Here is a 26,723-nt window from a genome sequence, read left to right on the forward strand (position 1 = left end):
CCTAATGGCTTGGATGCAATTCCCCAATACCTATGTGAAGCCAGATGTGCAAGTAGTGCATGTGTCTGAAATTCATTTGCAATGCCAAGAAGCCCTGGCACACACATTCCCTCTCTTTCTCTCTCCCTCTCTCTCTCTTTCACTAATATATATGGTGTATATATGTTATATATGATATATTAAAAGAATTAGTCTTATGCCTGCTTTGGATTAAAATATTGAGAAATTGTCTTTTTTTTTTTTTTTTTTTGCTAAAGCAATGCTTCAGGACTTAAATTTAACTTGGTTAGTCTATAATTTATCCATAGGTGATTTGAAAAGAAACCAATTCTTAAGGTGTTTAATTCTGGCCTGAAATGAAGGATAGTGAGCACTTTTTAAATGTTATAGTTGCCAGGATGATGCACTCAACCTGAAGCCACTTGTGGAAGGGAAGGGTTTGTGCAGGCTTTCAGTTTCGAGGGGAAGCTTCGTCATGTCGGTACGTGTCATCCGGACAGGGAAGGCATGGCTGAGCGGACACCCAGGGTGTCACATCTCATCACAGCATCAAGAAGTACACAGTCTCACAGTGATTCAGTTCTCAACACCTAGTAGTTCTAGACTAATAATAAACCTCAAGTTCCATCCCTAATAACATATCTCCTCCCACAAGTAATCTTCCCAAAGACTTCAACAACACAGCAAAGTAGGAAACGGTATCATAAGCTCATGGGTCTATGGGGGACATTTTTTGTACAAACTGTCACAGAGAGAAAAGTTAAGTGTCTTCCAGTAAAGAAATTAGGGCAAGAAGACAATAATCAATGTGTCTGTATTATATTATGTTTACTTATAGTGAGTAAACCCTGATGACAGCTTGGCTCTTATTTAAGAAAAATTTTAATGAATGAAAATTCACAAAACCATCAATAACATCAAAAGACACAGATATGCAACTATGTAAATTTACAAACTATGGATCTGAATTTTCAGAATGTCAAATATGTTTTCTGTTTGGTAAATAGCAACTCCAATTTTTAGGTAATTAATGTTGAATTTTGGTATGTCCTTCAGAGCAGTCCAGGCAAGAACTCCATCAAGGTTTGAGCTCCTTCCTGTATGGTAGACTGTATTTGGAATAATCAAGCATTGTATGTATAAATGATATGAATAAGTATAGTAACCTGAAGGTTTGATTCAATATTGACAAAAACTGAAAGGCTTTCCATTAGCATTTAAAATTTTCTTTTTTAATATTTTATTTATTTGTTTGTTTGAGAGAGAAATAGTGATAGAGGTAAAGATAGAAAGAGGCAGATAGAGAGAATGGATGCACCAGGCCCTTTGGCCAAATGTAAACAAAATCCAGACACTTGCACCACCTTGTGCATCTGGCTTTACGTACATACTGGGAAATCAAACCTTGGTCCTTTGGCTTTTCAGGCAAACACCTTAACCTGCTATGCCATCTCTCCTGCCCATGCTAATAATTTTCAATCAAATAATTTTATGTTTGGAACAGAAGGAAAAGATTTACATGAATTGGGAAAGTATCCTATGTGAAGTGTTGAGAATGTGAATGATAGATATCAAAGATACATCCCATATGAATCATATCTGAGGAAATTCTGTTCATACAACATATAGTGACATGGATATACATAAAAGTCACCTAGGACTGAATTTATCCTTTTCTGTAAAAAAAAATGAGCGAACACACTGGAGGTTAGTATAAAAACTCACCTCAATTTTATTTGTATATAAAATTTTCCTTCCTCTTGGAACAAGTTTTCAGATGGACATTGTATGTGTGCTTTTAGGGTGCTGTGATCACGCCAACCATGGACCATCCCATGTCCATGCAGCCGACAAACATTGTGGGTCCACTGGCACAACAGATGAACCACCTGTCACTGGGCACAACAGGAACGGTGAGTTTCAGTTTGTTTTATCTGCTTGGATTTCCCTTGCTTTGCCAATGACCTGGTCTGTAACCCTCACTTGACACACTTTTTGGGTTCCAATATGAACAAATTCACTCAAATTCAATTGCAGGGAAGAGTCACTCCTATGGACAAGGTGGTGGGTTTGCCTTTAAATTCCTGTTGCTTCTCATTGTCGGGTCCCTATACACCAGATGTAGCAGCTCTTTGTATAAAGATGTCCTTCTAAATGCATCTGAAAGTCTAGATCCCATGATGATATACTTGAACCAGCTTTTCTTTTCCTGTTTACCAGTTGAGCCCCTCCACTCCCCAGTCCTTCCTAAGACAGGAGATAGCTCAGATCATCAATGATACAAGAACACAGAGGAGTTTGAAGGAATAAAAAGTAACATAGCACTTGGTATGACTGAGTTCTTCTCATCTTTCTTCTAAATATGTTGATATACATAATATTGATAGGTAGGGAAGGAATCTAATGTGTGTGATCTTTTCGTATAATCTACAATAACTTTGTCCAGTCTTGTTTCTCATTAAAGAGCAAAAGTGTACTGAAAAAAAAATGTCAATTGCACCCTTGATTTCTACCACAGGCAAAACATTATTTTTTAAAGGAAAATTTTCCTAGTATTCATGTCTAATACAACTTTAAAACTATGAAATTTTGCTTGCTATTACATTACAGGAAACAGTGTAGCTATTGTTAGATACTCTCTGCTACTGATTTGTTTCTCATAAAAAGTTTGTTTCTCATAAAAATCAGTGCATATAATCTTAATATTTATAAAGATAAAGAAAAGACAAACATATTGTTGGTTAGGGAACCTTAAATATACAAAGAGCTCTAGACCAGGAGTCACGAATCCTAAATCAAAACCATGGTCCTAATTTTCTTTTCTGTGTTCTTGGAGCATTGAACTGAATATATGGGGCCATTTGACTACATAAATTTACATCTTTAGGCCTATGCATGTCTCTTTGTTACCACTTTTAAGATTCCTCCAAGAGGGGCTGGCATCACCTACCAACATTAATGCACCCTCTGCACACTGGCTCTACATGGGGATTGACCTTAGCTAAGGTTCTCTTGACTCATAGGCCTTAAGGAATATAAGAAATTGCTCTCTCTCTCACACACACAGTCCTCACTGCTCTTCCCTAAATAGAAAATAAGCCCAAACATTCCAGTGGAAAAAGGCACATTGTTTCAGAAAGAAATCTAGGTTTATGAACAGGAGCAGGGCCCCTGTGTCTGAGGCCTCCACTGCAGAGCCTGCAGCAAGGCTTTGGTGATAACTTATATGTCAAGAAGCCTGGCATAGGTCATGTAATTTCTTAGGCTTCTGTCTAGATTTTTAGGAGTCATGTCCACACTATGCTACACTGTTGTATTTTCATCAAGGAGATGAAGTGTAAAGATAATATTTTTATTGCTTTTAGTAAAGTGTTAAGTTGATTGGTAGTCAATTTATGAATTCCAAGTGAAGCAGGTCTAAGAACTGTATTGAAAAGAATGAAGTTGATTACAACTCCACTGTTCATTTACCTTCACATCAGCCTCTATGTCTGTCAAAAATGGTCTATTAGGAGTGAATGAAAGAAGGCGATTTTACTGTACTGAATGACAAACTGAAATCTGACCTTTTTTTTTTTTTTTTTGGAGGGAGGTGTGTCATATTGGAAAACAGAGAAGGAAGCCCTATATACATTTTCCTGGTGGCTCAAAAGCATAAGCTAGCTTCATGGATAATGTTACATATTTGTAAACTGGAAAGATGCAATTTCCAGGTTAATGGAAAATATGAGTGAATTCTTAAAGAAATTGAAAATTAAGCTAAAATATAACAGTAGATTGAGAATTATATTAATCAACTTGATAAAGCTCACATGACTGCATGTTTGAGGATTTTCAACAAGCAAACATTGATAGGGCCACAACTTTTACCCATCTTGTGATGATAATAATTTAATAATTCAATAGCACTATGAACTGCAACCATTCTTAACAGGTAAATAATATTAGCAACTGGATTGTTCTTAACACTAAATTCGCCCTAGGTTTTTTCTTTTTTTTTTAAAATTCTACTATTACTTTGCTATTGCAAGTAAAGTAAAAGCAAAAGTTAGATACATTTTAAGATACACTATACACATTAATTATTGATTAAATATTGATGTATAGATTATATACATCATAAACCTATGTAACATTGTACTATACATTAGTTTGCAATGCAATAAGATCCTGGAGAGGTGAAGAGAAGATATATTACTTTGTTGATTCATGCAAAAATTGTAAGTCAGTGTGCTTGCTGCCTACAATACAATCACATTTTTTTCTTAAGTTATCACCCTAATATTTTGGCATACCATCATTGATTTGCTTTTATGTAAATTTTTACTGGTATTTGGAGTGATATTACAGAATTGCAATTGAATTCTTAAATTGAATTTTCCTACCTAGTTGCATCTTCTGACATTTCTATTGCTGGGACAATAGTCTGATTATCATGGAATGCCCATTGGGCTGCGGAATGACCCTGTAGTCCCTTGTATGGGATCTGCATGTTTGAACTGATTCTTTAACCTTCTAAAACTTTTACTTCTTCTCTATCAAAGTGGAAATAACGACACAGACAGCCCAGGGATACTGTGAGTTATAAAGAGAATGACACACACAGCAGAACTAGAACTGCATATGACAATAAAACAGGCCCCTTATCAAGTGAGGCACTCTTTAACGTTAGCCTCTGGTGGCTTCTGCCTGGTTGGAGTCCAGGTTACTGAAAGGGATACAGCACCCTATTAAATCTGCAGGACAACTCAGTCACCCACTGAATCTCAGGGGTTTTGTTTCTTTCTTCAAAATCTCTCCTGCATTCCCCATTAACACACCCTTCCAGAGCTCCAAAGGTAAAATTCTAGCAAGCATGGCCAAGTCACTCAAGGATATACTTTGTAAATATGGAATCAAATTTTCCTATATTTTTCTATATTACAAGCAGAGTCACATCCTACAGACATACATACCATTCATATTGTACTTTGCAGGCATTTTCTGTGTAATAAGAGATCTTTGCTTGACTATTGGACATACAATCCACAGAGATGAGCCCTTTCACAGATTGGAATATGGATATCAAATACGACCAGAGTCATGAGCGGACATATGCGCGCACGCGCACACACACACACACACACACGCACACACACACACACACACACACGGCGCTCGCACCATCCTGTGTTTTGAAGATAGTCTAGCTACATATTTGGATTTGGATGTGAAATCTCCCTGTATTTGAGTATTTGAATATCAGGCTCTGTTTGGCCCCAGAACTCCCAAGTTTATAAACGTGGCCCAAGGTTTTCCTGACTCTCTCCAACCTGTCTGACCACCTCTCCTTTGCTTTTGCAAACTCAGAAAGTCCCATACTGCTCGGCCCATAGAATTTCCTTAACCACCTTCATTTGTTCATGTTTATAAGCCCTGTGTCTCATGTTGAAGACCCCGATATGTGTGTCTTCCATGCTAACCTTGGACATGGATTCATTGTTCTAGCTCCCAGCTCGTTTCTGGCTGACCCCATGTAGATCTCCCTCCGACTCTCAAAGTCAGCATAACTCACACACCCTCCATGAGCTTCCCTGATAAGCTTCTTGCCAGGTGCACCCTCTTCCTCTTGTGTGTCCCTGCCCTGTTTTCTTTCAAGCTAATACTGTGACCATTTGTCTAGCAGCCGAAGGACTCAGTCTGGACCCTTTTCCTTATCCCTCTCACCTCCACATAAAGTCCCATGAGTGAGGTCATAGACACTGGCCAGATTCTCCATCATCTCTTCCCACCGCTTTTCAGTCTCTGTCCTTGGGTTCATCTGATCCATTGTCATAGTCTCCTGATTGCATTTCTTGTTCTTTGCCCCAGTGTTCTCTAGTCCAGTCTCTGCTCGGTTACCCATAGCCAGGTCATCTAAAAGTGCAAAGCAGCCTCTCTCTCTCTCTCTCTCTCTCTCCCTCTTATGTGGGGCTCTTCAGAGACTTTTAAAGATCTGAACTCTTGGAAATTCTGAAAAAAAAAAAAATGTGAGTAGTGAAAACAAAGACCCAGGAAAAGATGGCTTCCCAGGATCGAGCACAGAGAGCTGAGGACAGTGGTCACCAGTAGGCAGTGCTCAGGCTGAAGGGGTGAGGAACAAGGGTACAGTTTTCCTTTTTGCAGGAGTCTACGGCCCCAGTTATTATGTCCCACATTCTTTTTTGAAGATCTCTGTATGTATGTATATATATATATATACACACACACATATACACAAAGCCCATTTTAATCTACATAAAAGCAGGTATATTTCAATCTCATATAGCCCCAAACTTTGAAACGGGCCCAATATAGTTTAATGACCCTATTTTTAGTTTGTCTCTTCAAGGTTTATTGCTGAATTCTCAACCCGTTTCTAAGATGGACTGAATCTATAGGCTCCCAGCTAAGTGAATTTTGTGCAAGCTATATGTTTCCATCTCATGGCTCTGTTGACCTTGAAGATTTTTTTTTTTTCTAGCGTTTCTTCTTTTGTTTACTGATTTATTTGTTTTGTCACGGAGCTCCTCTGATGGAACCTAAGTCCCATTATCCATAGCTTCTTATCACTTGGCTGTCAGCTTAGCAGAAAACACCAGGGGTCTGGCTGCGCGTGGAGAACATCCGGGTTGCATGACAATCTGGTCTCACGAGTTTCTTATCTCCTTTCCATTTGTTCAGTTGTTGGTCACCAGTGGTTCACCATGCCACCAGACTCTGTTGAAAGAAAAGAAAAGACAATAAGATTTTGATCTGCAGGTTCCTTATCTGCAGTTCAGTTTGTGTTCTCAGAGCCAGTAGTGATTTGTGACATTATTAGTGTCCCATGGTATTCACCACAGTTACCTCCCAAAAATAATCTAGGAATTTTAAACCGCTGATTCACCACAGTTCATTAGCATTTCTCAACCACCCCGCTGCTTTATTGCCCTAAATCTTTGATAGCATCAGGTAAAAAAAAAAAAAAAAATGCATTATTCACTTTTTTCCCATTAGAAGGCAAAAATATCAGGATTAAGATGGAGAATTATTAAAAAATGAATATAAGATATTAAAATGACACATGGCTTAGTAAAATGTATCATAAATGAAAAGGAATATATTATACATCCCAATAAATACATTTGCTTTGAATGATTTTTCAGAAAAAAAAAAAAAATCAACCAGTTACAAAGTAATACTAGAAAGAAATTACAGATTAAAAAAGGAGCCAGGTGTGGTGGTACCAAGGTAGGAAGATTGCTGTGAGTTGCAAGCTAGCCTGAGACTGCATAGTGAATTCCAAGTCAGCCTGGGCTAGAGTGAGACTCTACCTTGAAAAAACAAAAATACAAAGAATCACTTTTAAATATTCCTTTCATCTTATTGTAAAATAAAAGCTGTCTGATGGTATAGTGAATGAGAAGTCATTAAGTGAAGGTCTATGGTGATGAAACAATTCCCTTGCAAATGTTAAACTTTTACTATTTAAAAATAGTTTCTAATTTCAAGTGAGTTAATAGTGCATTAGAAAAGCTCTCACTCATGTATAAAATGTCAACATGATGATATGGTTGACAAAAAAAATCAAAAACCAGAGAATAGAAAATGGAATTATACATGAAAAAGTTGTAACCAAACAAACAGAAGCTATAATTTCTCCAAATATGCCTGCATCTGTGTGCGCATGTGCACACACACAGCATTAAGTAGAGGTAAAATCAAATCCATTGCATGTGAAGCTATAGGGGAATAACTAGATGATAATAACCTAAATTTGTACAATTATTATTAGCTACAAATTGGGCTGCCCAAACACTTCAACAAGCAGACATAGCCGTCCCGTTCAAATTTGAAGATAGTTATGAAAGAAGTTAAAGTTAACAGAAAATCCTCCATGCTTTATGTGTGTTTAACACAGCATCTTTACAATGACTAAAAAAGTAGATTGTAAAAAATTATACTCCATCTATAAAATCAAATATAACAATATAAAACAAAAGGAACTTAAAATGACAAGGAAAATTATCATTTATAATGTTAATTCAAAAAGTTTTGGATGCAAATTTGCACATGTAGGGTATAATCAACTATGAAAACAATATTTATGAAATAATTCTACACAGGAAAAAATAAAACAACTGTGGTTATTTTCGAAATGGGGTGGGATAAATTCAATTTTAATCATTATACTTTTCTATACTAGTCAAGTACTCAATAATGAATATTATTTGCTTTTATTGTTTGTTCTTAAATGTTTAAACATACTCTTTTGCAAAGTTGCTAATGACACAAGCCAGTAACAATTATTTATTTATTTATTCATTGGGTTTTGGAGGAGTACTGTGTAGCTGCTGTGTTTCTCTAAACATAACCAGGCACAGGTTTCCTGGGGGACAAAAAAAGGCAGCGGATTACAAATTAATAAAACAAAGAAAAAAAAACAAAGAAAATATAAGTTAAAAGCAGTCATGTTTAGCCAGGCATGGTTGCTCACACCTTTAATCCCAGTGCTCAGAGGTACAGGTAGGAGGATCATCATGAGTTTGTGGCCTGCCTGTCACTACAAAGTGAGTTCCAGGTCAGCCTGTGCTTGAGTGAGATCCTGCTTCAAACAACCAAATAATAAATAAATAAATAAATAAATAAATAAATAAGTAAGTAAGTAAGTAGCACTGGTCTTAAGACATTCCTTTAGCTTTATTTGGAAATGCTTTAAAATGATCCTACTTCTTCTAGACTGGGGGTCATAGTGAGTTCTCTGGGACTTACCCTGTGTCAGGAGACCAAATAGCTCATCACCCTGGTAGAGCTGCATTTAAATCTTGAGCAGGGTTGGCTTTTGCTGGTCAGGATGCTCAGTGTTCATGCCCTGAGTCATCTTCTGACACAGCATTTTCACATACGAGTCCCTGACATGACACACTGTATCAAGGAAACATAATTTTCAAAGTCAAAAACTACTTTGAGTAGGCAAAAAAAGGAGATAAATTTGGGAGTTTTAGTTTTTCAAACAGGGAGCCCATCATATGAATGAAATCAGAGTTCACACAAGAGCGTGCGTTTGGCCACGTTTTGACATCTAATAGTTGGGGTGCACTTCCTGTTTTCTTTTTATAGAAAGGCAAGTCCAGGCATAGCTTGTGCCTCTCTTTCTTTTGGAAAATTGCTGGTTAAGGAATTATATGAAGGCACAGGCTCTTTAGCAGAACAGGTACAGTTGATCCCCCTTGGGCTCCAGATTTTCCAATCAGCACTGTATAGTTGAATTAGCCTTTCTCTAAAATCTGTTATTTCTACTGTTTGGACCCTTTGAAATCAGACAGTTACCATCTCTCCCATAGGCTTGGGACCGACGTATCCATACACACGTTCCTTGGATTTGGGGTACACAGCATCTGGGATCTATCTGACAACCAACCCCTGATCAGGGCTAGAGTGTGGTGCCAACAAAAACTTGGGATTCAAAGCATATTTGACCCATGGACTATGAGAACATTCAATTTTTTGATTGATCTCCTTTAAAGTTATTTCTTTGTTTTGTTTGCCAGTACTTTGGTTCATATGAAACTTTGAGCCCTCCTTTCCAGATAGACTGTCTTATAAAACTCTGACATCATTCAGGGAGGACCATTCCCCCCACTGTTTCCCTACAGGAGAGTCCAGACAGACTGAGGAACATCACAACATGCGCAGTGTCGTGGCAATGGGGACCATGGTATCAACTGTCCACTAGAGTCATAATGTCTTGACTGTTTCAGGAAAGGGGATGGGGACAGGTGGCCCTATTACACTCAGTGGGCCCTTCCGACTTTTAAAGCTAAGATTCTGTTTTATTTTCTTCGGACTTCATCACATTCTTTCTCATGCTCTTTTCATTCCAAGATTCAATCCCAAGACAGAATTATGGTACTCCACCAGCTGTTATGTCAGGTAGGAGCATTCTAATTCCTTTCAGACTCGATTGGAGGGGAGAGCTGGCGCTTGCCTTGGTTTTCTTCCAAACTCTTTAAAGCAGTGATTCTCAACAGGGGTGGGTCCAGAAGGCTGGAATTTTCAGATGGACAGGGTGTTCCATGTATTTATGGGAAGCATATTGAACATAATTATCTGGCTTTATGTCTGGAAAACAAATGTGTTCCCCTTTTCAAATGAAAAGTAAGAGACAAAAGACACTATCAAGACCAAGGATGTGGTAGAAGGTAGTGTAGGCTCTAGGTATGAATCACTGTCAAGGTGAGAAAAGGTCGTCAGAATTTATGAAGGATGGGAGATGGAATTTCCATGAATCACGAAAAAATAGGTTGAGGATCACTGCTTTAGGGCCCAGAGTGCCTCTGAAATCAAAAGCTCATCTCATTTTGCTTGCTTGGCACCCAGTATAGGGTCGGCGTACTCAGTAGAATTTGTTGAATGAATCAAAACTTTAAAAAACAAATTGTTCCAAAAGTGATACTTTTTTCAGAACCAAAATGAAGTTACCAGCATTCGTTATATACAACAAAGGGGCAGAGGGGCTCCAGAGGATTTTTAGTTAGTAATATTTCAATTGCTTTGTAACACTTAATGGTACAACTTGTAGCTGATTTTTGTGAGTGAAATGGGTTGTTTTATTTGATTTTTGAACTGCGTGGATATTATGCTTTTCCATCTCACTTTTGAATTTTTGTTTGTTACAAAAGCAAAAAATGGGCACAACTGTTCATTTTTGTGGACTTTTTTAATGGGTTGAAAGATTGACATCTCCTTACCCCCCACAAAAAACCTTTTGAACTCTGATTATTTGGCATGTGATTATTTAGCAAAAACATGAAAATGAAACCAAGAAGGGCACTGGAACGAGAGCATGGAACAGTCCTGAGCGCCCAGAAGGAAGTTTAGTCACGTGACCACATGACAGGGGCTGTCCTGCCCTCAACCTCTGTGGTGGCTTGAGCCAGCATCTGCAGGGAGGTCTTCCTTTATGCACTATGGAATTGCTTAGTTATGTTGACGCCTGTGTACTCTAAAACTGTACAAATGTCCTCGTTGAAGAGCCGCGACTTACCTTTCAATTGTGACATCATTTTGATCCTCTTCAAAATATCTAAAAATTGCCCAGTTCATTAACACACAATTTTCCCCAAAATGTACTACCTGTCAAATTTCAATGTGCTGTCTTCATTTAAAACAGGAAACATGGAGGAGACTCTGTTTGATGTGTGCAGTATTTATCTTGTGTATGCTTGGCTGTTTGGTTGTTGTGTTTTCACGAAAGGAATATGTGTTCTTTATAATTTCCCAACCTGAGTAAAGATGAAAGGCACAGTCTGTAACTGACCATCAACTAGGCATCCTGATGTCACTTTCAAGGTCCCAGCGAAAGCGGCATTCAGTGTCAAAAGCACTTAGTAGACATCAATCATGGGTTTATCCCTACACAAATCTTTCCAGGCAAGAAGCTCCACATCAACTCAGAGTGCCCATCTGATTTCATTGAAAATTTTTCAGGGCATAAATGACTTGATAAATGTAATAGTCTAAGAAGTGTATCAAACATCACAGTGTGTGCTTCAGAACCACTAGAGAGTCCGTGCGTTATTTTCTCATGCAGCAGTGGATGATGGGAGATAGGAAGAATGGAAGCGAAAGACATGGAGACACTTCAGGACATGAGTAATCAGAGCTGTGTACTTGGATTTAAAATTTGGGGAGTACGAAATAATTGTGGCAAAGCTCTGGTCATGGGGCAGGTGACCACAGTCACCTTGAGAGGACATGACCCAAATATGGGAGACATAAATGTAAGAAATGTTACCTTGCTTATGCTAAGTTAATAGAACAGATTTGCACTGAAAAGCTCCTAAACTTGAAATTAGTGATGTGGGAAAATAAAAGATTATGGGCTTGAAAAATGGCTCAGTGGTTAAAGGTATTTACTTCCAAAGCCTACTGGCCTGAGTTCAATTCTGCAATGCCCAGTTGATGCCAGATACACAATGTGGAGCATGTGTCTGGAGTTTGTTTGCAGTTGCAAGAGGCACTGATGTGCCTTCTCTTTCCCCTCACAAATAAAAATATTAAGAAAAGGATTTGGCTGAGATCTATGCTTATATTTCCTCTTTTCATTCAAGAATTACTTTCTATTAATATTTTATTTATCTTTTAGAGAGAAGAGAGAAGAGGGAGAGAGGATTGTTGGGCCAGGGCTTCTAGCTACTGCAAATGAACTCCAGACACATGCACCACCTTGTGCATCTGGCTTATGTGGGTCCTGAGGAATCAACCCAAGCCCTTAGGCTTTGCAGGCAAGCACCTTAACCCACTAAGCCATCTCTCCAGTCCCAAGAATTACTTTTTAAGATGACTTTACATCCACTGGGAGTGGAAGATAGCATATAAGATACTTCAAATAGGAAAGCTGTTTTTTAGCATTTCCAAGCAAGATGTGTTTTCTTGGATACTGTGAGCTAATTCCAAATGATTTCCCTCTCTTAACTAAAAATCAGGTCCATTAGTAGTTTCAATTAGCAACAATTAGCCATTAAATTGTATTTACTGTGAAGACCTGGCGTGGACTTATAAACATTTCCACAAGCCATCCATGAAAATCAGTTTTATTTCTTTCCTTGAATACTGTGTACTTCCTTTGGTGACAAAAGTTCATTCCTTTAAATGTACTAATTAATTGAATTTTTTCTCTTCAATAAGTGGTAATAAGGAAGAATTGGCTTCACATAGTCATTTATTCAGCAAATATTTGCAGTCCCCTTACATTACAAGAAGGAACCTGGGCAAAGTGGGAAAGATTACATCTACCGCCCTCCAAGAATGAAGAGTCCAGCAGGACCATTACTGGTGGTCTCTTGTTTGAGTATTTCCAGGTGTCACAGTTTCCTTCTTGCTGCCAGGTTAAGCACCAAAATCAGAAGCAGTTGATGGGAGGAAAGTGTTTATTTTAGCTTACAACCTCAAGGGAAAGCTTCGTGCCAGCAGGAAAAAAACATGGCATGAGCAGAGATTAGACACCCCCTATGCCCCAGCGCGTGGGCGACACCAGCAGGGCAGTAAGCTTATCTCCAGCAAGGGGGAGCTGGCTGTAACCCCCACAAGCCCACTGCCACCTCACACCTCCTCCAGAAAGGCTCCACCTCCCAAACTGCAGTCAGCTGAGAACCAAATATCCAAAACCCATGAGTTTATGGGGGACATCTGATTCAAACCAGTACACCAGGTTCTTGAGATCTCATTCGAAGATTTGGAAAAGAGGAACAAAGATGGCAGAGCAGTGAGAAGTGTTGTTGGAGAGTGTTTTCTTGTGCATGTACTGTGGTGGTTGATACCTGACAAGAGGCAGCTTAGTGAAGGAGATTTCTTCTGATTTACATTTTCAAGGCTATATACTGCATTATGGCAGGAAAGACATGGTGGCTGGAGGCCATCAGGTCACATGGCATCCAGTCAGGAAGTGAGACAAGTCTACAAAACCTTAGCCCACCTGCAGTGCCCCACCTCCAGCTCCAGCTCTACCTCTTAAAGTATCCACAACGTTCCAGAACAGCACCACCATCTATGTAGAAGGAGAGGAGATGCATGACCTTTGACCTCCACACATACACTGTGGCATGCACACACCCATAAACACACACACACACACACACACACACACACACACACACACACCGATGTATATGTGCAAGTAAATAATAAAATTGGAAGTAAATGCATGTTACAACTCAGCATGGCATAGTGCTGCATGTGTGTGGAGCTGGTTTGCTGTGGCAAGAGGCCCCTGTGTCCTCACTTCCTCTCTCATTCTCTTTCTCTTTATCTCTAGACTTACAAATAAATTAAAAAAAAATAGTTTAAAAAACTCAGCATGGTGTTTTATGCCTATAGTCCCAGGGATGGAGACATCATAATTCCTATGGCTTGCTGGCAGGGTAGTCTAGCCAAATGGTATGGCTCCAGGTTCAAGGAGAGATGCCATGTCAAATAATTAATAATAATAATAATCAGCGTGATTTAGGATGTTGCCTGGCATCACTCTCTGCAAACACACACATGCACCTACATACCCCCACAGGAACATATGCACACATGCACACACACGAATCAGTGGTCCTTTGAGTGGTCAGAGACTGAGACAGGAGGTGAAAGACGTTTCTTTGTGTCTTTAATCACTATTTCCCCACCCACACCTGCATGTAGCTACTTCTCTTAGCTCTGTGCTCTGTCTATTGCTCTAACAGCCAAAGAAAGCTTTCCTGCCCTTTTCTGAAAACCAGTCATGCGCAGGGTGGGCCTGAGATGGCTGGAGATGTGGCTGCTGCTGTCCCAGGTGGGATCAGAGCAAAGGATTATTTGGCCAAGCTGTATCACTTCCCCAGAGGCAGCTGCACAGAGCTGTCTTCCCTAACTCCTGCAGAGAAGGGAGGTGTCCCCCTTTACATCCTAGGGCATAGGTGTCACTTAGCACCTCAGTCATTTATGGAAGGGCAGAGCTGACCTAACAGGCAGCAAAGGAAGAGAGAGCTTTCAAAACAATAGATTTGAAAATGAGTGAAGGGCTCAGGTACAAATCAGCACATTGGGTGTAAAAAGCGAATGGCTCCCTTTTAAGTCCTCAGCATTGAGTGGGCACTCAAGGCTCCTATCAGAGGATCCATCTGTGCATTGACAACGTGATGCCTGTAATCTGTGGTGGCATTTTGCTATTTCCTAAAACTTTTGAAATGTTGCTTGCAAATTTATGTAACTTACTTAAATTTTATTAGTAGTTTTTGGCTATGTATAATTTTAGGGAAATACTTATATGTCAAGAAAACATGACTATACTGATATGATGCTGGGAATAAAGATGATGTGAGCTCTAGAATTATCCCTTCCTTTGCCTATTAGTCATTGCAGGCAGCAGTTGAAAACACTGTGTTCCTATAGATATAGCACAGAGGTTGTAAGTGAGTCTGATGTCCACGTTTGCTGCTTTTATTTGAATTCCTTAAATACTGACCAGAAGATCAAGGTTTCCAGTGGACCATTGCACTTAACATTTTTCATATTGGAATCAAATCTTAAATCCTTCTTGCATACAGAAGTTAGACTGCCCTAAAATCTTCCAGTTTATTCAATGTAAGAGTTCTAGCCCCTTGTGGTTTATAGCATTGACATCAAATACTTAAAATTAGAACCATATATAATATATATAATATATTTAAGTAACACATTGATAGTGCCTAACTTCCAACAGAAGACATGAACCATATATATATATATATATATATATATATATATATATATATATATATATGTATATATATGGTATGTATGTATATATATCCTGTTATACATATTTTCATTTTCTGTGGAAAACAATATCTCTTGTTATTGGAGACCATTTGTTTCAGCAAGTTGCATACCAGAAAATATTTATACATGTCAAACTCAACCAGATTTTATTTTAAAATCATCTGCTGCCCAAGATATTGCTTATTCTGCCTTCCTCTGTATGTGTCAGTTTTATGCATTTTGATAACGTGGAAGATATCAAGCCGGTCCTGTTTTACATGCTCTCACTGGAGACTCTGGTGCACTCACAGAGCTTTCTCTTTGATTAAATATTGATGGAAAAGCCATCAGCTAATTCACCTTGACACTGCACAACAAGGCTACAATCCCCTCAATCATTTCCTTACACATCGAAATGAAAAATCTGAAAAGAGCTTAAACCAATGGCATCTTATTTACATGGGCTTACTGCAGGTGACCACAAAGCCACACGGGCTGCTTGCAGGTTGACGGCTTCCAAGCTCCTGGGAGAGGCATTCCTCAACTATGTGATTCCTATGAATCTAGGTGTCTTCCCAGGAGACACAGAACTAGGGAAGCGTGGAAATCCAGTCTTGGGAAATTTGGGTCTATTTCATAACTGAGCAGAGAGTTCAGGAAAAAAAAAAAAAAAACTACACATTGACATGTTTCAGACATTTGTCCTGGAAGGTGAAAATATATAAGGCAAAGTCCAGAAACCAACTAGGACCCAAGGGTTGGGTTCACGGGCTGCTGACCAGAGGGAGATTCATGTCTACAATGACCCGGGAACTCAGAGGAGGAAGTCTAGAGACTGGACTTTGGGGAAGCCGTAAGGAAGTGACAGCTTATTCTGCCTTGAGTGCCTGCCTGCAGTGATGGGAAGTTGAATGACCACATGGCCCAGGCAGAGCTGTCTAACAACAGGGGAAATGGCTCAGTGGACAAAGTACTTGCTGCATGAGAACCTGAGTTCACACCTCAGCATTCACATCAAATGCCGGCTGGGGTGGCTTGCAACTGTCACCCCATGACTGGGGAGGCAGACGCAGGAGGACCACTGCGGCTTGGTGGCCAGTTAGTCTAGCCAAATCACCGTGCTCTGGGTTTGGTGAGAGAATTTAAGTCAAAAGTATGGTGCCAGGGCTGGAGATATGGCTTAGCAGTTAAGCGCTTGCCTGTGAAGCCTAAGGACCCTGGTTCAAGGATCGGTTCCCCAGGACCCACGTTAGCCAGATGCACAAGTGGGTACACGTGTCTGGAGTTCATTTGCAGTGGCTGGAGGCCCTGGCGTGCCCATTCTCTCTCTCTCTCTCTCTCTCTCTCTGTCTCTTTCAAATAAATAAAGAAAAAAATAAAAATACAAAAAAAAATTAAAATATAGTGCCAAGTGATTGAGGAAGATAATACCTAACATCAACATCTGGCTTCCACACACTATTACACACACCTAAGAATACACACACACATACACACACACACATAAAAAGAAAAAAAAAAGCATTATTAATTGGTAGGGAGGCTAAAACAGGGCAATGTTGTCATATTAGATGGAAAGGGAGATGTCCCATTGTTTGTATGATTTCAGGAAGTGCCTTTCTCTGTCTTTTCATCACACACACACACACACACACACACACACAAGGGGCCTTGTCTGATAATTCTTGTTAACCTTTGAAAATTGTTTAATTGGAAATATTATGAACTTGCTAATAGCTACAGCTAATTAGAGGTTATTAGGAAGTCTCTCATTAATTCTTCCCTTATCTCAAGGACAATTATAACATTGCCTGGCAAACAAAATAGTGAGTACACTGGATAAAGTATAACCGTAAACATGAGAGAGGCTGAAATAGTGTTTGAGTCATCAAGTCTGGTCAGGGCATTTGGGAGGGCCTGGAACGACAGGATGGATTCTCACACAGGGAGGACACACTTGCTGAGGTCCTGGACTCAGAGCTGGATGCAGATCGATCGGCGACTTTTCACTGGCATGGTCATTCTGTAAGAGAGATTCAGTGTCCTGTTCAAGTTGGTTAGAAGTTCAGCTAGTGTCTCACTCATCTTTATGTTGCTTCCCATGTTTTAATTGTTTTGGCCTTCTCAAGTTCAGAACATGAGATCTGCTGGGTTTTTTTTTTTTTTTTTTTCTCAGATAATGACGGTTACCTCCTTTAAATGATGATGAATACCACATTTGAGCTGACCTGACCTTCAAATGTTTCTTTTCACTTCCAAATCCTGTGTCTTCATTCTTCCTGTCTTTGGATCCTGTTCTGTCAAGACATTGTCCTCTTTGGGCTGAGTTCATCTTCCCTGTAGGTTTCTGTTGGTTTGGTTGCTTTGGTTTTTGAGAGAGGGTCACACTGTGTCACCTATGTTGGTCACAAACTTGCCACCCTCCTTCCTCTGGCTCCTAAGTGCTCAATTGAAGGCATGTGACATCATGCTGGACTCGTATTTGTAATGTTCTTAATTTCATCTACCTAGACCTATTGTGAGGATCTTATAGCATTGATTACCCTCTAGTCCGCATGCCCACCTTTGATATATGCTTGTTTGTGGGTAACGTGGGTGCATCCTTCCTTCCTCAAGGTACTCAGTGGGTTGCGGGGGGAACTGTCCTTAGGACACTTACATTGTGTCATTCTTTTCCTCGGAAGTGTTACCTTCTTCCTTTCCTTTAGCCACTGCACAGATGAAAGGAAATCTACTTTGACGACACTAACTTCTGTTGTGTCTTCCATGCCAGTGTCTCCAGCTACTTCCTAGATGCCCCACATCTGTTCCTACTTCCCTTAGCTGGCCCATTGGTAGATAAACTTCATACAATTTCAGTCTCAAAACCTTTTGTCCCAATCCTGTCTCTTCTGCAGACTTACTTTTGATTTATTTAAAAAAAAAAAAACTTATCTATAAATTTTCTAAGCCAAGGTTTGTTTATTTGTGATAGGATATCATGTAGCTCAGGCTGGCCTCAAACTCATTATAGCTGAGAATAACATTAAGCTTCTGATCTTCCCAGCCTCCATCTCCTAAGCATTGTGACTGCAGGTGTGCCCTGTGTACACAGCACTTGTTTAATGTGATTCTGCTTATCAAACCCATGTCTCCGTGTACACATGTATACAGATAAGCATTGTCAGAGCCATATCTCCAGAAAAGCCAAGGTTTATAGTCAAGTGGAGCTATATGTTTAAGATTGCTATTGTCTTGGAGTATAGTTCTTTTTTAAAATTTATTTATTTGAGAGCATCAGACACAGAGAGAAAGACAGATAGAGGGAGAGAGAGAGAATGGGCGCGCCAGGGCTTCCAGCCTCTGCAAACGAACTCCAGACGCGTGCACCCCCTTGTGCATCTGGCTAACGTGGGACCTGGGGAACCGAGCCTCGAACCGGGGTTCTTAGGCTTCACAGGCAAGCGCTTAACCACTAAGCCATCTCTCCAGCCCGAGTATAGTTCTTTTTTAAAGTGAGAACTATATGATTTAATGTCCAACCAAACTTGGAGTAGGATAGAAAAAATAAAACACAAAAACTAGGGAATGATCTTTCTTGCAGATAACTGTGATTAAACTTTCCGAAATATTTTGGGGACACTTTTCCATGAATTTAACCTTTTTATTTTCCTGGTAGCTTCTAATGCATGATATATTTTCAATCTCTAAAACCTATTCCTCACTATGACCCAGGTATAGGCCAGGTGGGTCCTTGTACCTTTTCATTTGAAGTTGATTTCTGCAATGTTTTGTGGGGTTAGAACCTGGCCCTTCTCTTTTCTACTTATCCTTCACACAAATCAAAGATAAAGTTCGAAATTATCATTTTAAAAGCTTTGCGTGCAGGAATATGGTGTTATATCAATACCAAGAGTTTCCTTGATAGATAATTACCCTGACCATCTGGTTCCTGCCAGGAAGGAGAGAGCAGATCAGATTTTGAATCTAAAGCCATCTTTGCTGATAGTAAACCTTGAACTGACATCTGACTGGTCACCTGAAGGCATATGATTAGCTTACAGAGCTCTGCTGAGTCAGTTAAGGCATTGCCAAGAACTATAGGTTACGATGCAATTTGGACTTTGGTGACTCTCTCTCTTCCTTCCTCCTTCCACCCCTAACAGTTTTGTGAGAACAATGTCCTTCCTCCAGTTAACCTCCAAGTGAAGAGCCATCTGTGTTGGAGAGTGGTCACAGGGTCACAGGTCTGTTAAGTTCTTCCTGGCTTCATGTACTTGGGACATCTGTCTGTCCAGTGCGTATTCCATAATCCATGGTTAAATGACAAAGGCCTTTGAAACCAGTGGCAAATACAGTTTCATCCCAAATACTTGTCAAGAAGTACATTTCTAGGGCTGGAGAGATATCCCCATGGTTAGACACTTGCTTGCAAAGCCAACTGGCCCAGTTTCAATTCCCGAGTACCCACATAAAGCCATATGTACAAAGTGGCATATGTATCTGGAGTTCTGTTGCAGCAACAAAAGACCTTGGTGTGCCAACAATCTCTCCCTTCTTCTTATCTCTCTCTTTCTCTGCCTCTCTCATAGATAAATAGAACGTTTTATATAAAGGAGATGCATTTCCAGTGCAACCCACACCTTTCAGACTCTTGTGTAAGGGTGATTTAAATGTGTGAGATGAACATTTGGCTATTAGGCAGTACCTTACTCTCTTTCACTCTTCTAAACTATAACCTCACATTAAGCTGAGAAAGCTATTTTACCTGAATGAATCCCTCCCCCTCACCCCCTATATAATAGCCTTGCATGAAGTATGCTTTGGCATGGTGCCACGCTGGTGTTGTGAAGGACACTGTCATAAACAACCTTCAGAGCTTGCTTTGGTTAATTTAAACCCACTGTTCCTTGGAGCAGACTGTCTGATTCATTCAGACTGCTGGGCAAATACATCTCTGGCCTCCACATTGGAAGCCATTCCACCCTGCCTCTGATTTATTTTCTTCCCTAATGGAAACAGTGACTTGTGGAATTCATTCTTAACTCACTCTGACAAGGTTTTAATGGCATTTATTTTATTAGTCTGCTTGCTTATCTCACTTTCCCCCTGACTCGTTTGATACAAAAGCAAAAGTGTTATTTATTTATTTGAGAGCATGAGAGAAAGAGCCAGACAGAGAAAGAGATAGATAGAGAGAGAGAGGGAGAGAAGAAGGGAGAGGGAATGGGCTTACTGGGAAATCAAACCTGGGTCCTTAGGCTTTGCAGGCAAGATCCGTATCCACTAAGCCATCTCTGCAGCCCAGTTTTGCTGTTGTTTTCATACAATTCTGGAAGCTGCTTTCAATCCCCTTACATACCGAGATGAGCTGCTTTTCAGGGCATGGTGGACATGGAAACATCTAGTGTCTTGCTCAGCAGCCCAAGAGCCACTGGCTTTACATGCTATGAACTCAACAAACTCATTTGCTTGTGTTTGCAGCCTACTTAGTGTAACTTCAAGTGGCTCTGTGCTCCCTGCTGGTTGCGCATGGTGCTCTCACGGGTCACAGTGATTTGGGGGACAGCTCTGCTGACAGCACTTTGTTCCTGATCTGCTCCTCACTGGAGTTTCTACCTTGCAGCTCTGTTAAGCCACATCTTAGCCATTTCTAATACCCTGGATCTTCCATGAATCTGTCTGAAATCTACAGCCAGGTGTGATTTCACCTTATTTTGGAAACTTGCAAGGCCTCTGTCAGGACCTGTTGGGATCCTCTTGATACTATGGATATTGAGATACGCTCCATCCATTTCTCCATATCCCAGCTTCAGATTGCCGAACGTCCCTAAGGTGTAGGCAACAAAAGGTCCTACAGTTGCCTTTGCTCTTTCCTCACTGTGGTGACAAGAGACTTGTCGGACAACGTCAAGGAGGAAGGGTTTATGTGGATGTAGTGTTTCAAGGGGAACAGTCTGTAAGTCTGTAAGAGAGCCCAGTGGCGACAGCATGAAGCGGGTGTCTGGTCTGCTGTAGTCTTCTCATTGTCGGTACAAAGCATGTGACCAAAAGTCAGCTGATGGGAGGGAACAACCTTCTGGGTTGTTGACGCTAAATTGCTTTGCAGCGGTCATCCCGCAGATGCTTCCACCCCCTTGGACATTTCTTCTTCACCCTTCTTATTTATTTATTTATTTATTTATTTATTTATTTATTTATGTGTGTGTGTGTGTGTGTGTATGTATGTCTATGAAGATGCATGCAGACTTCAGACAAGGATGCTGCTGGCCTCCTCTATGGCTCCATTTCCTTAAAACAGAGTCTCTTTCTCTTTCCTCCCTCCCTCCCTCCCTCTGTAGGAACATGACACAGTGATTTAGAATGATCGTGGCTTAAGTGTGAAGGGCGTTGGGGCTAGAACCGAGTCCGCTCCTCATAACCCATGTTAAAAGCTGAGCATGAAAGACTGATGACCCGGATTCAGTTCCCCAGTATCCACGTAAAGCAAATGCACAATGTACTACACACATCCGGAGTTCTGTTATCAGTGCCAGGGGCCTTGGCATGCCCATTTTCCCTCCCTTCCTCTCTCTCTCTTTCTCTTCCCTCTCATCTCTCCTCTCGCTGCTTACACATAAATAATAAAGAAAATGTTCATGTTTAAAAGCTGACCGGGACTACCCACGTGTGGAACCACCAGCCCATGAGGAGCGGAGGCCGGAACATCACTGAGGTTGAGGAAGAAACCCTGTCTCCAGTGCCATGTATCTGAAAGTTTCCTGTGGCTAATTATTTGCTCTGGATAGCTGTCACACTCACGTATTTTACTAATATTATTATAACTGATTGGCTGCTGTCACCTTCTGACATTAGTTTTGTGCCCTTTTGCTTGCCTTGGTCCCTCACTCATTATTGCAAGCATATCCTGTGTCCAGTGACAAAACATCTTTGCCTCATTTTTTTTCATCCATTCCCCAATAGCCTGTGCCATGCCTTTGACAGGGTCTTGGGAAGACATGCATCCGGGTGGCGTACTACCATTGTGAATGCTAGACAGAACAAGTCCTTGCCTCTAGTTCCTTCTCTCCAATCAAATAGAAAGCTGTAACGCCACATCACTTAGTGGTGCTCAAAGATGCCCAGTGCTTATGAAGGAAAGGAAGCCAGCCAGTGCACATGTTGCTGGCTTGTTGACTTATTTTAAGTAAAATTTTAGCCATGTTCATCAAACTCTCTCATTCTCTCTTCTTTGCCCTCCCTACCTTCTTCATTCTCCCTCCTTCCCTCAACCCTTCTCTCTTCTTGTTCTCTCTTTCTCTCTCTCCTTCTTGTCTATCCTTCTCCTCTTCTATTCTTTTCTCCCACTCTCTCCTGTCTCCTCTCTCCTCACTCCAGACAGCCATCACTCATTTGCCTTACTAACATGATTACAAAGGATTCTTGACAGTCCAAAAGGAATTCAACTGTTTTCTAAATGACATTGAGAACTCAAGAAGATTAACATTATTCATATGGATTAAATATCACTTAATCTTCTGAGAGCCTCTTTTATTGTTACTGTCTATAGATTTTAGGTTCTTGAATTTTTACATTCAAAGAGATACCTCTTATTTTTTTATTACAAAGCTAGTCATAAATGTTAAAGTAAGGAGCTATTCTTTTTTTTTTCTATTCTTTCAGAATTCATACAAACAAATCTCTCCTGCTATTTTCATTCCTTTAAGAAAGTGTGTTTGATTGTCTGTCTTGAACTTAGCTAGTTCAGGCAAGTTTTGAGTGGTCTTTTTTTTTTTTTTAATCCCTTCAACTCAATTGAATCATTTTGCCCTCAGCTTATACTTCATAAGATGTCTGTTGGCTTTAAAATTCACACAACTGGCATTCGTATTTATCACTCAAACCACTTAGCCTTCAGGTTTATCTGAAGAATTAATCCCTAAAGTGTATATGCTTGTGTAGAGCTCAGTTCCTAAAAACCCCTTCCTCAGGAATCTCACCAAGCGTGGAATGCCATTACTTGGGTGAAAGGAAATCCTATCAGCTTTATAGGCTTTCCCAGAAACCAACCAGTGCATTCTTGCTAAATAATGCATGGAAAGGCAGTTTTGTGTTCATGGCAACCGTGAGTCCATTTCATCACCTCCACCTCATCTTAAGCCGCCGTTGAGTGACCAGGCAGAATGAGGAAACACAAGAATTGGACAGTTGAAAAGAAGAAGTTCCTTATGACACTCCTGGGCTGGGCTGGGCAGGAATGAACACACCCACTGAGGAAAACGGGCACTGGCATAGGGCTCTCCCTCTGCTGGGTCTCTCTGGGCTTTCTATCTGTGGATGAAGATAATGGCAAACCAACAGAGACGTGCTGTAACAGGGGGCATAGGTGCCTAGCCTTAGTGAGACCCAGGCTTTTCTTTCTTCCCAAGATTCTAAAGTTTCTGACTTGGACATTTTTTAAAAGCCATTGGTTCTCCAAATGTCCCTGGTGTAGCAACAATCTGCAGGAGCTTGCTGAAGAACAGAACTTTGGCAGCCACGGTAGAATCCGAACCTGGGCATGAGCCCAGAAAGCTCCTCTTCCAACAGCCCTCCTCACAGGCACATGTGAGAATGACGATTCACACCAGCCAGCTAGTCACAGGTCTGTGTGCAAATGCGGAGGATAAAATGAGCCTGATGATGAGAGCTAACTCACCTGAGCATAGAATGAAGGTACGAAAATACACATGGTCTTCCATTTCTAAACCCTGTCCTTCCTGCAATTATATTGGATATATTTTTTTCATTTCTCTCCTTTTGCATGATGTGCTTCAAAAATCAACAGAACTTGGGCTGGAGAGATGGCTTAGCAGTTAAGGCACTTGTCAAAGGCCCCAAGTTCAACTCCCCAGGACCCACGTAAGAGCATTTGGAGTTTTTTTGCAATGGCTGGAAGCCCTGGCATGCCCATTTTCTCTCTCTTTCTCTCTTTCTCTCTTTCTCTCTTTCTCTCTCTCTCTCTGCCTATTTCTGGATCTCCCTGTCTCTCTCTCTCTCTCTCAAATAAATAAAAATAAATTATTTTAAGGACAGGTGTGTTTAATCCCAGCAGAGGAAGAAGGATCACCCATGAGTTCAAGGCCACCCTGAGGCTACATAGAGAATTGCAGGTCAGCCTGAGCTAAAGTGAGACCCTACCTCAAAAAACAAAACAACAACAACAAAAATCAACAGAACTTCAGTACAGTGGACAATGAGTAAAAAATTAGAAAATTATCTTCAGGGGGCTGGGGGGAAATCAGTAAGTCTCTTTTTGAATGGGTCAAAATAAAGAGTACAAATGACTTTTTTTTTTTTTTTTTTTTTTGGTTTTTTGAGGTAGAGATTTTACTTACTCTAGCCTAGGCTGATCTGGAATTCACTATGTAGTCTCAGGATGGTGTGAAACTTATGGCGATCCTCCTACCTCTGGCTAGTGAGTGCTGGGATTAAAAGTATGTGCCACCATGCCCAGCCCAAATGACATATTTTGTTACTCCTAAGAAAATGAAATCAAATAAGCCATTACATGGGCATGACATGTGTGCCCACAGGGGGCAAGGAGGGCCGAGTTGGAACAAATCAGTTTAGAACACATAGACAGGCCAGAAGGCAGATTAGGAACTCAGACCTCATCACATGGTCAAGAAAGGAAGGAGCCACAGTTGATTTTGTTTTTTATTTTTCTGTTTTCGTGTCTGTGTGTGGCGGCGGGGTGAGTGTACCTGCGCCACAGCGCATGTGTGAATGACAGATGTTGTTGCAGTGACGTTCTTGTTGCTGGAACAGAGCACCCAACCAACAGCCACTGATGGCAGGAAAAGATTGTGTTTTGCCTTACAGTCTGGAGGGGAAGCTTCAAGCTTCAGAATGGCAGGGCAAAAGCATACTGTGAGCTGGGCATCACAGTCATGTCTCAGCAGGTGGAAAACAAAACAACAACAACAAAAAAACCAAAAAACAAAAAACAGCAGCAGGAGAGTGTGCCAGACTCTGCCAAGAGGAGGTTGGCTATCTCACCCTTTTAAGCCCGCCTCCGAAATCACCCTCCGCTGAGTACCAAACACTCAGAGCCCATGAGTTAATGGGGGACGTCTGATTCAGACCACCACAGCACACAGCTTCATGTGCCACCCCTGCCCTTCTGCCGTGTTTGAAGCGGGGTCTCTCCACTGTGTACATCGGGTAGCTGGCCTGCTGACTTCTGAGGGTCCTCCTGTCTCCACCTCTCATCCCACTGCAGGCGCACTGAGATGAGAGCCACTTGATGCGGAGTCCAGCTGTGCATGGGACCCGGGGCTCTTCATGCTTGTCCACCAGTCACCTGACCCACCAAGCCGTCTCCTCGGCCCGGGCCTGTGCTTGCTCATAGCCTTGTCTGGGCCAGGGTGGAGGAGACAAGACTGGCCCGTCTTAGTGCATGGTTACGGTGGAGACTTTACTCATGTGTTGAACTGATACTCTGGTTATAAAATGGACCAAACTCTCATTTTTATGTGAAAAAATCACACCCTTACAGCAAGTTTCTGCCTCCCTTGCACATTCCTTCAGCCCATAGCAATTAGGATAATCAGTAAATTGGCCCTTTTTTATATTGACACTGGTGTCCATAGCAGCTAAGAGGATTACCCTATATTTGAATATGAAGGGCTTTCATAACTGGCAGCATCTAATCCTGATTATTCACTGTTTGTATTTATAAAACATATAAAACTGCAAACAAAGCTTCCAGCTGTGTACCCCATTTCATACTCAAGTTGACTTCTTTGACTCTCTGCTAATGAGGGAGGTTGAACTGTCTTGACAGTTTTCCTCTTGGTGCCAAAAGAATGCATCTTATGTAGAACTGGGAAGAAATCTTATTATGCATATATTTACATCCCTTATGCCCTTTACAGTTATTTGCAAGTTTTTGGGAGAAGTGTATTTTTATGAATATTTTTTGTCGCCGCTTTGTGTGTCCGTATGTGGGTGTATTTTGTGTGCGTGCATATGTGCATGTTTTTGTGTGTGTAGGTTAGTGTGATGGGTGTGTATGCATGTGTGTGCACATACATGCTCAGAGGCCCACTTCAGGTGACATCCTTAGCCACTGTTCATCCTTTCGTTTTTGGGACAGTGTGTCTCATTGAACCCAGAGCTCAGCAATAAGATGAGAGTAGCTAATCTCCAAGCCCCTGTGGTTCTCCTGCCTCCACTTCCCCAGAGCTGGGATGATAGGTGCGTGCCACCCCGCCAAGCGTTTATGTGAATGCTAAGGGTCTAAACTCAAGTCCTCATCCTGGCACAGCACAATACTTTACCCACTGTGCTCTCGCCCAGCTCTCATTTGCTGTAGATAATACAAGATGAAAGCCATGGGGTAATGTTTTTTTAATTTCTCATTCTGAGTATAAATGTGTCATCAAATCTGATTGAGCTTTGGGCATATATATGTCCCAGGGACTATATTAATCATTATTTCCTAACATCCTCTGAAGGAAAATGTCTAAAACTTC

General features: G+C 40.8%; 1 protein-coding gene across 7 annotated transcripts in view; it reads left to right on the top strand.

The window, feature by feature from the left end:
* The window catches only part of Rbms3 (RNA binding motif single stranded interacting protein 3), a 1,479,068-nt gene that overhangs the window by 1,415,622 nt on the left and 36,723 nt on the right, over positions 1-26,723 (top strand). For 6 of the 7 annotated variants that reach the window (XM_045136303.1, XM_004662088.3, XM_045136304.1 and 3 more), the window contains 2 exons: positions 1,803-1,913; positions 9,865-9,912. In XM_045136303.1, coding sequence (XP_044992238.1) covers positions 1,803-1,913; positions 9,865-9,912 — 159 coding nt within the window. The remainder of the gene's footprint in view (positions 1-1,802; positions 1,914-9,864; positions 9,913-26,723) is intronic. The other variant, XM_045136306.1, reaches the window with a different exon arrangement.

Source organism: Jaculus jaculus, chromosome 17, assembly GCF_020740685.1.
Source record: "Jaculus jaculus isolate mJacJac1 chromosome 17, mJacJac1.mat.Y.cur, whole genome shotgun sequence".
Classification (NCBI taxonomy): domain Eukaryota; kingdom Metazoa; phylum Chordata; class Mammalia; order Rodentia; family Dipodidae; genus Jaculus; species Jaculus jaculus.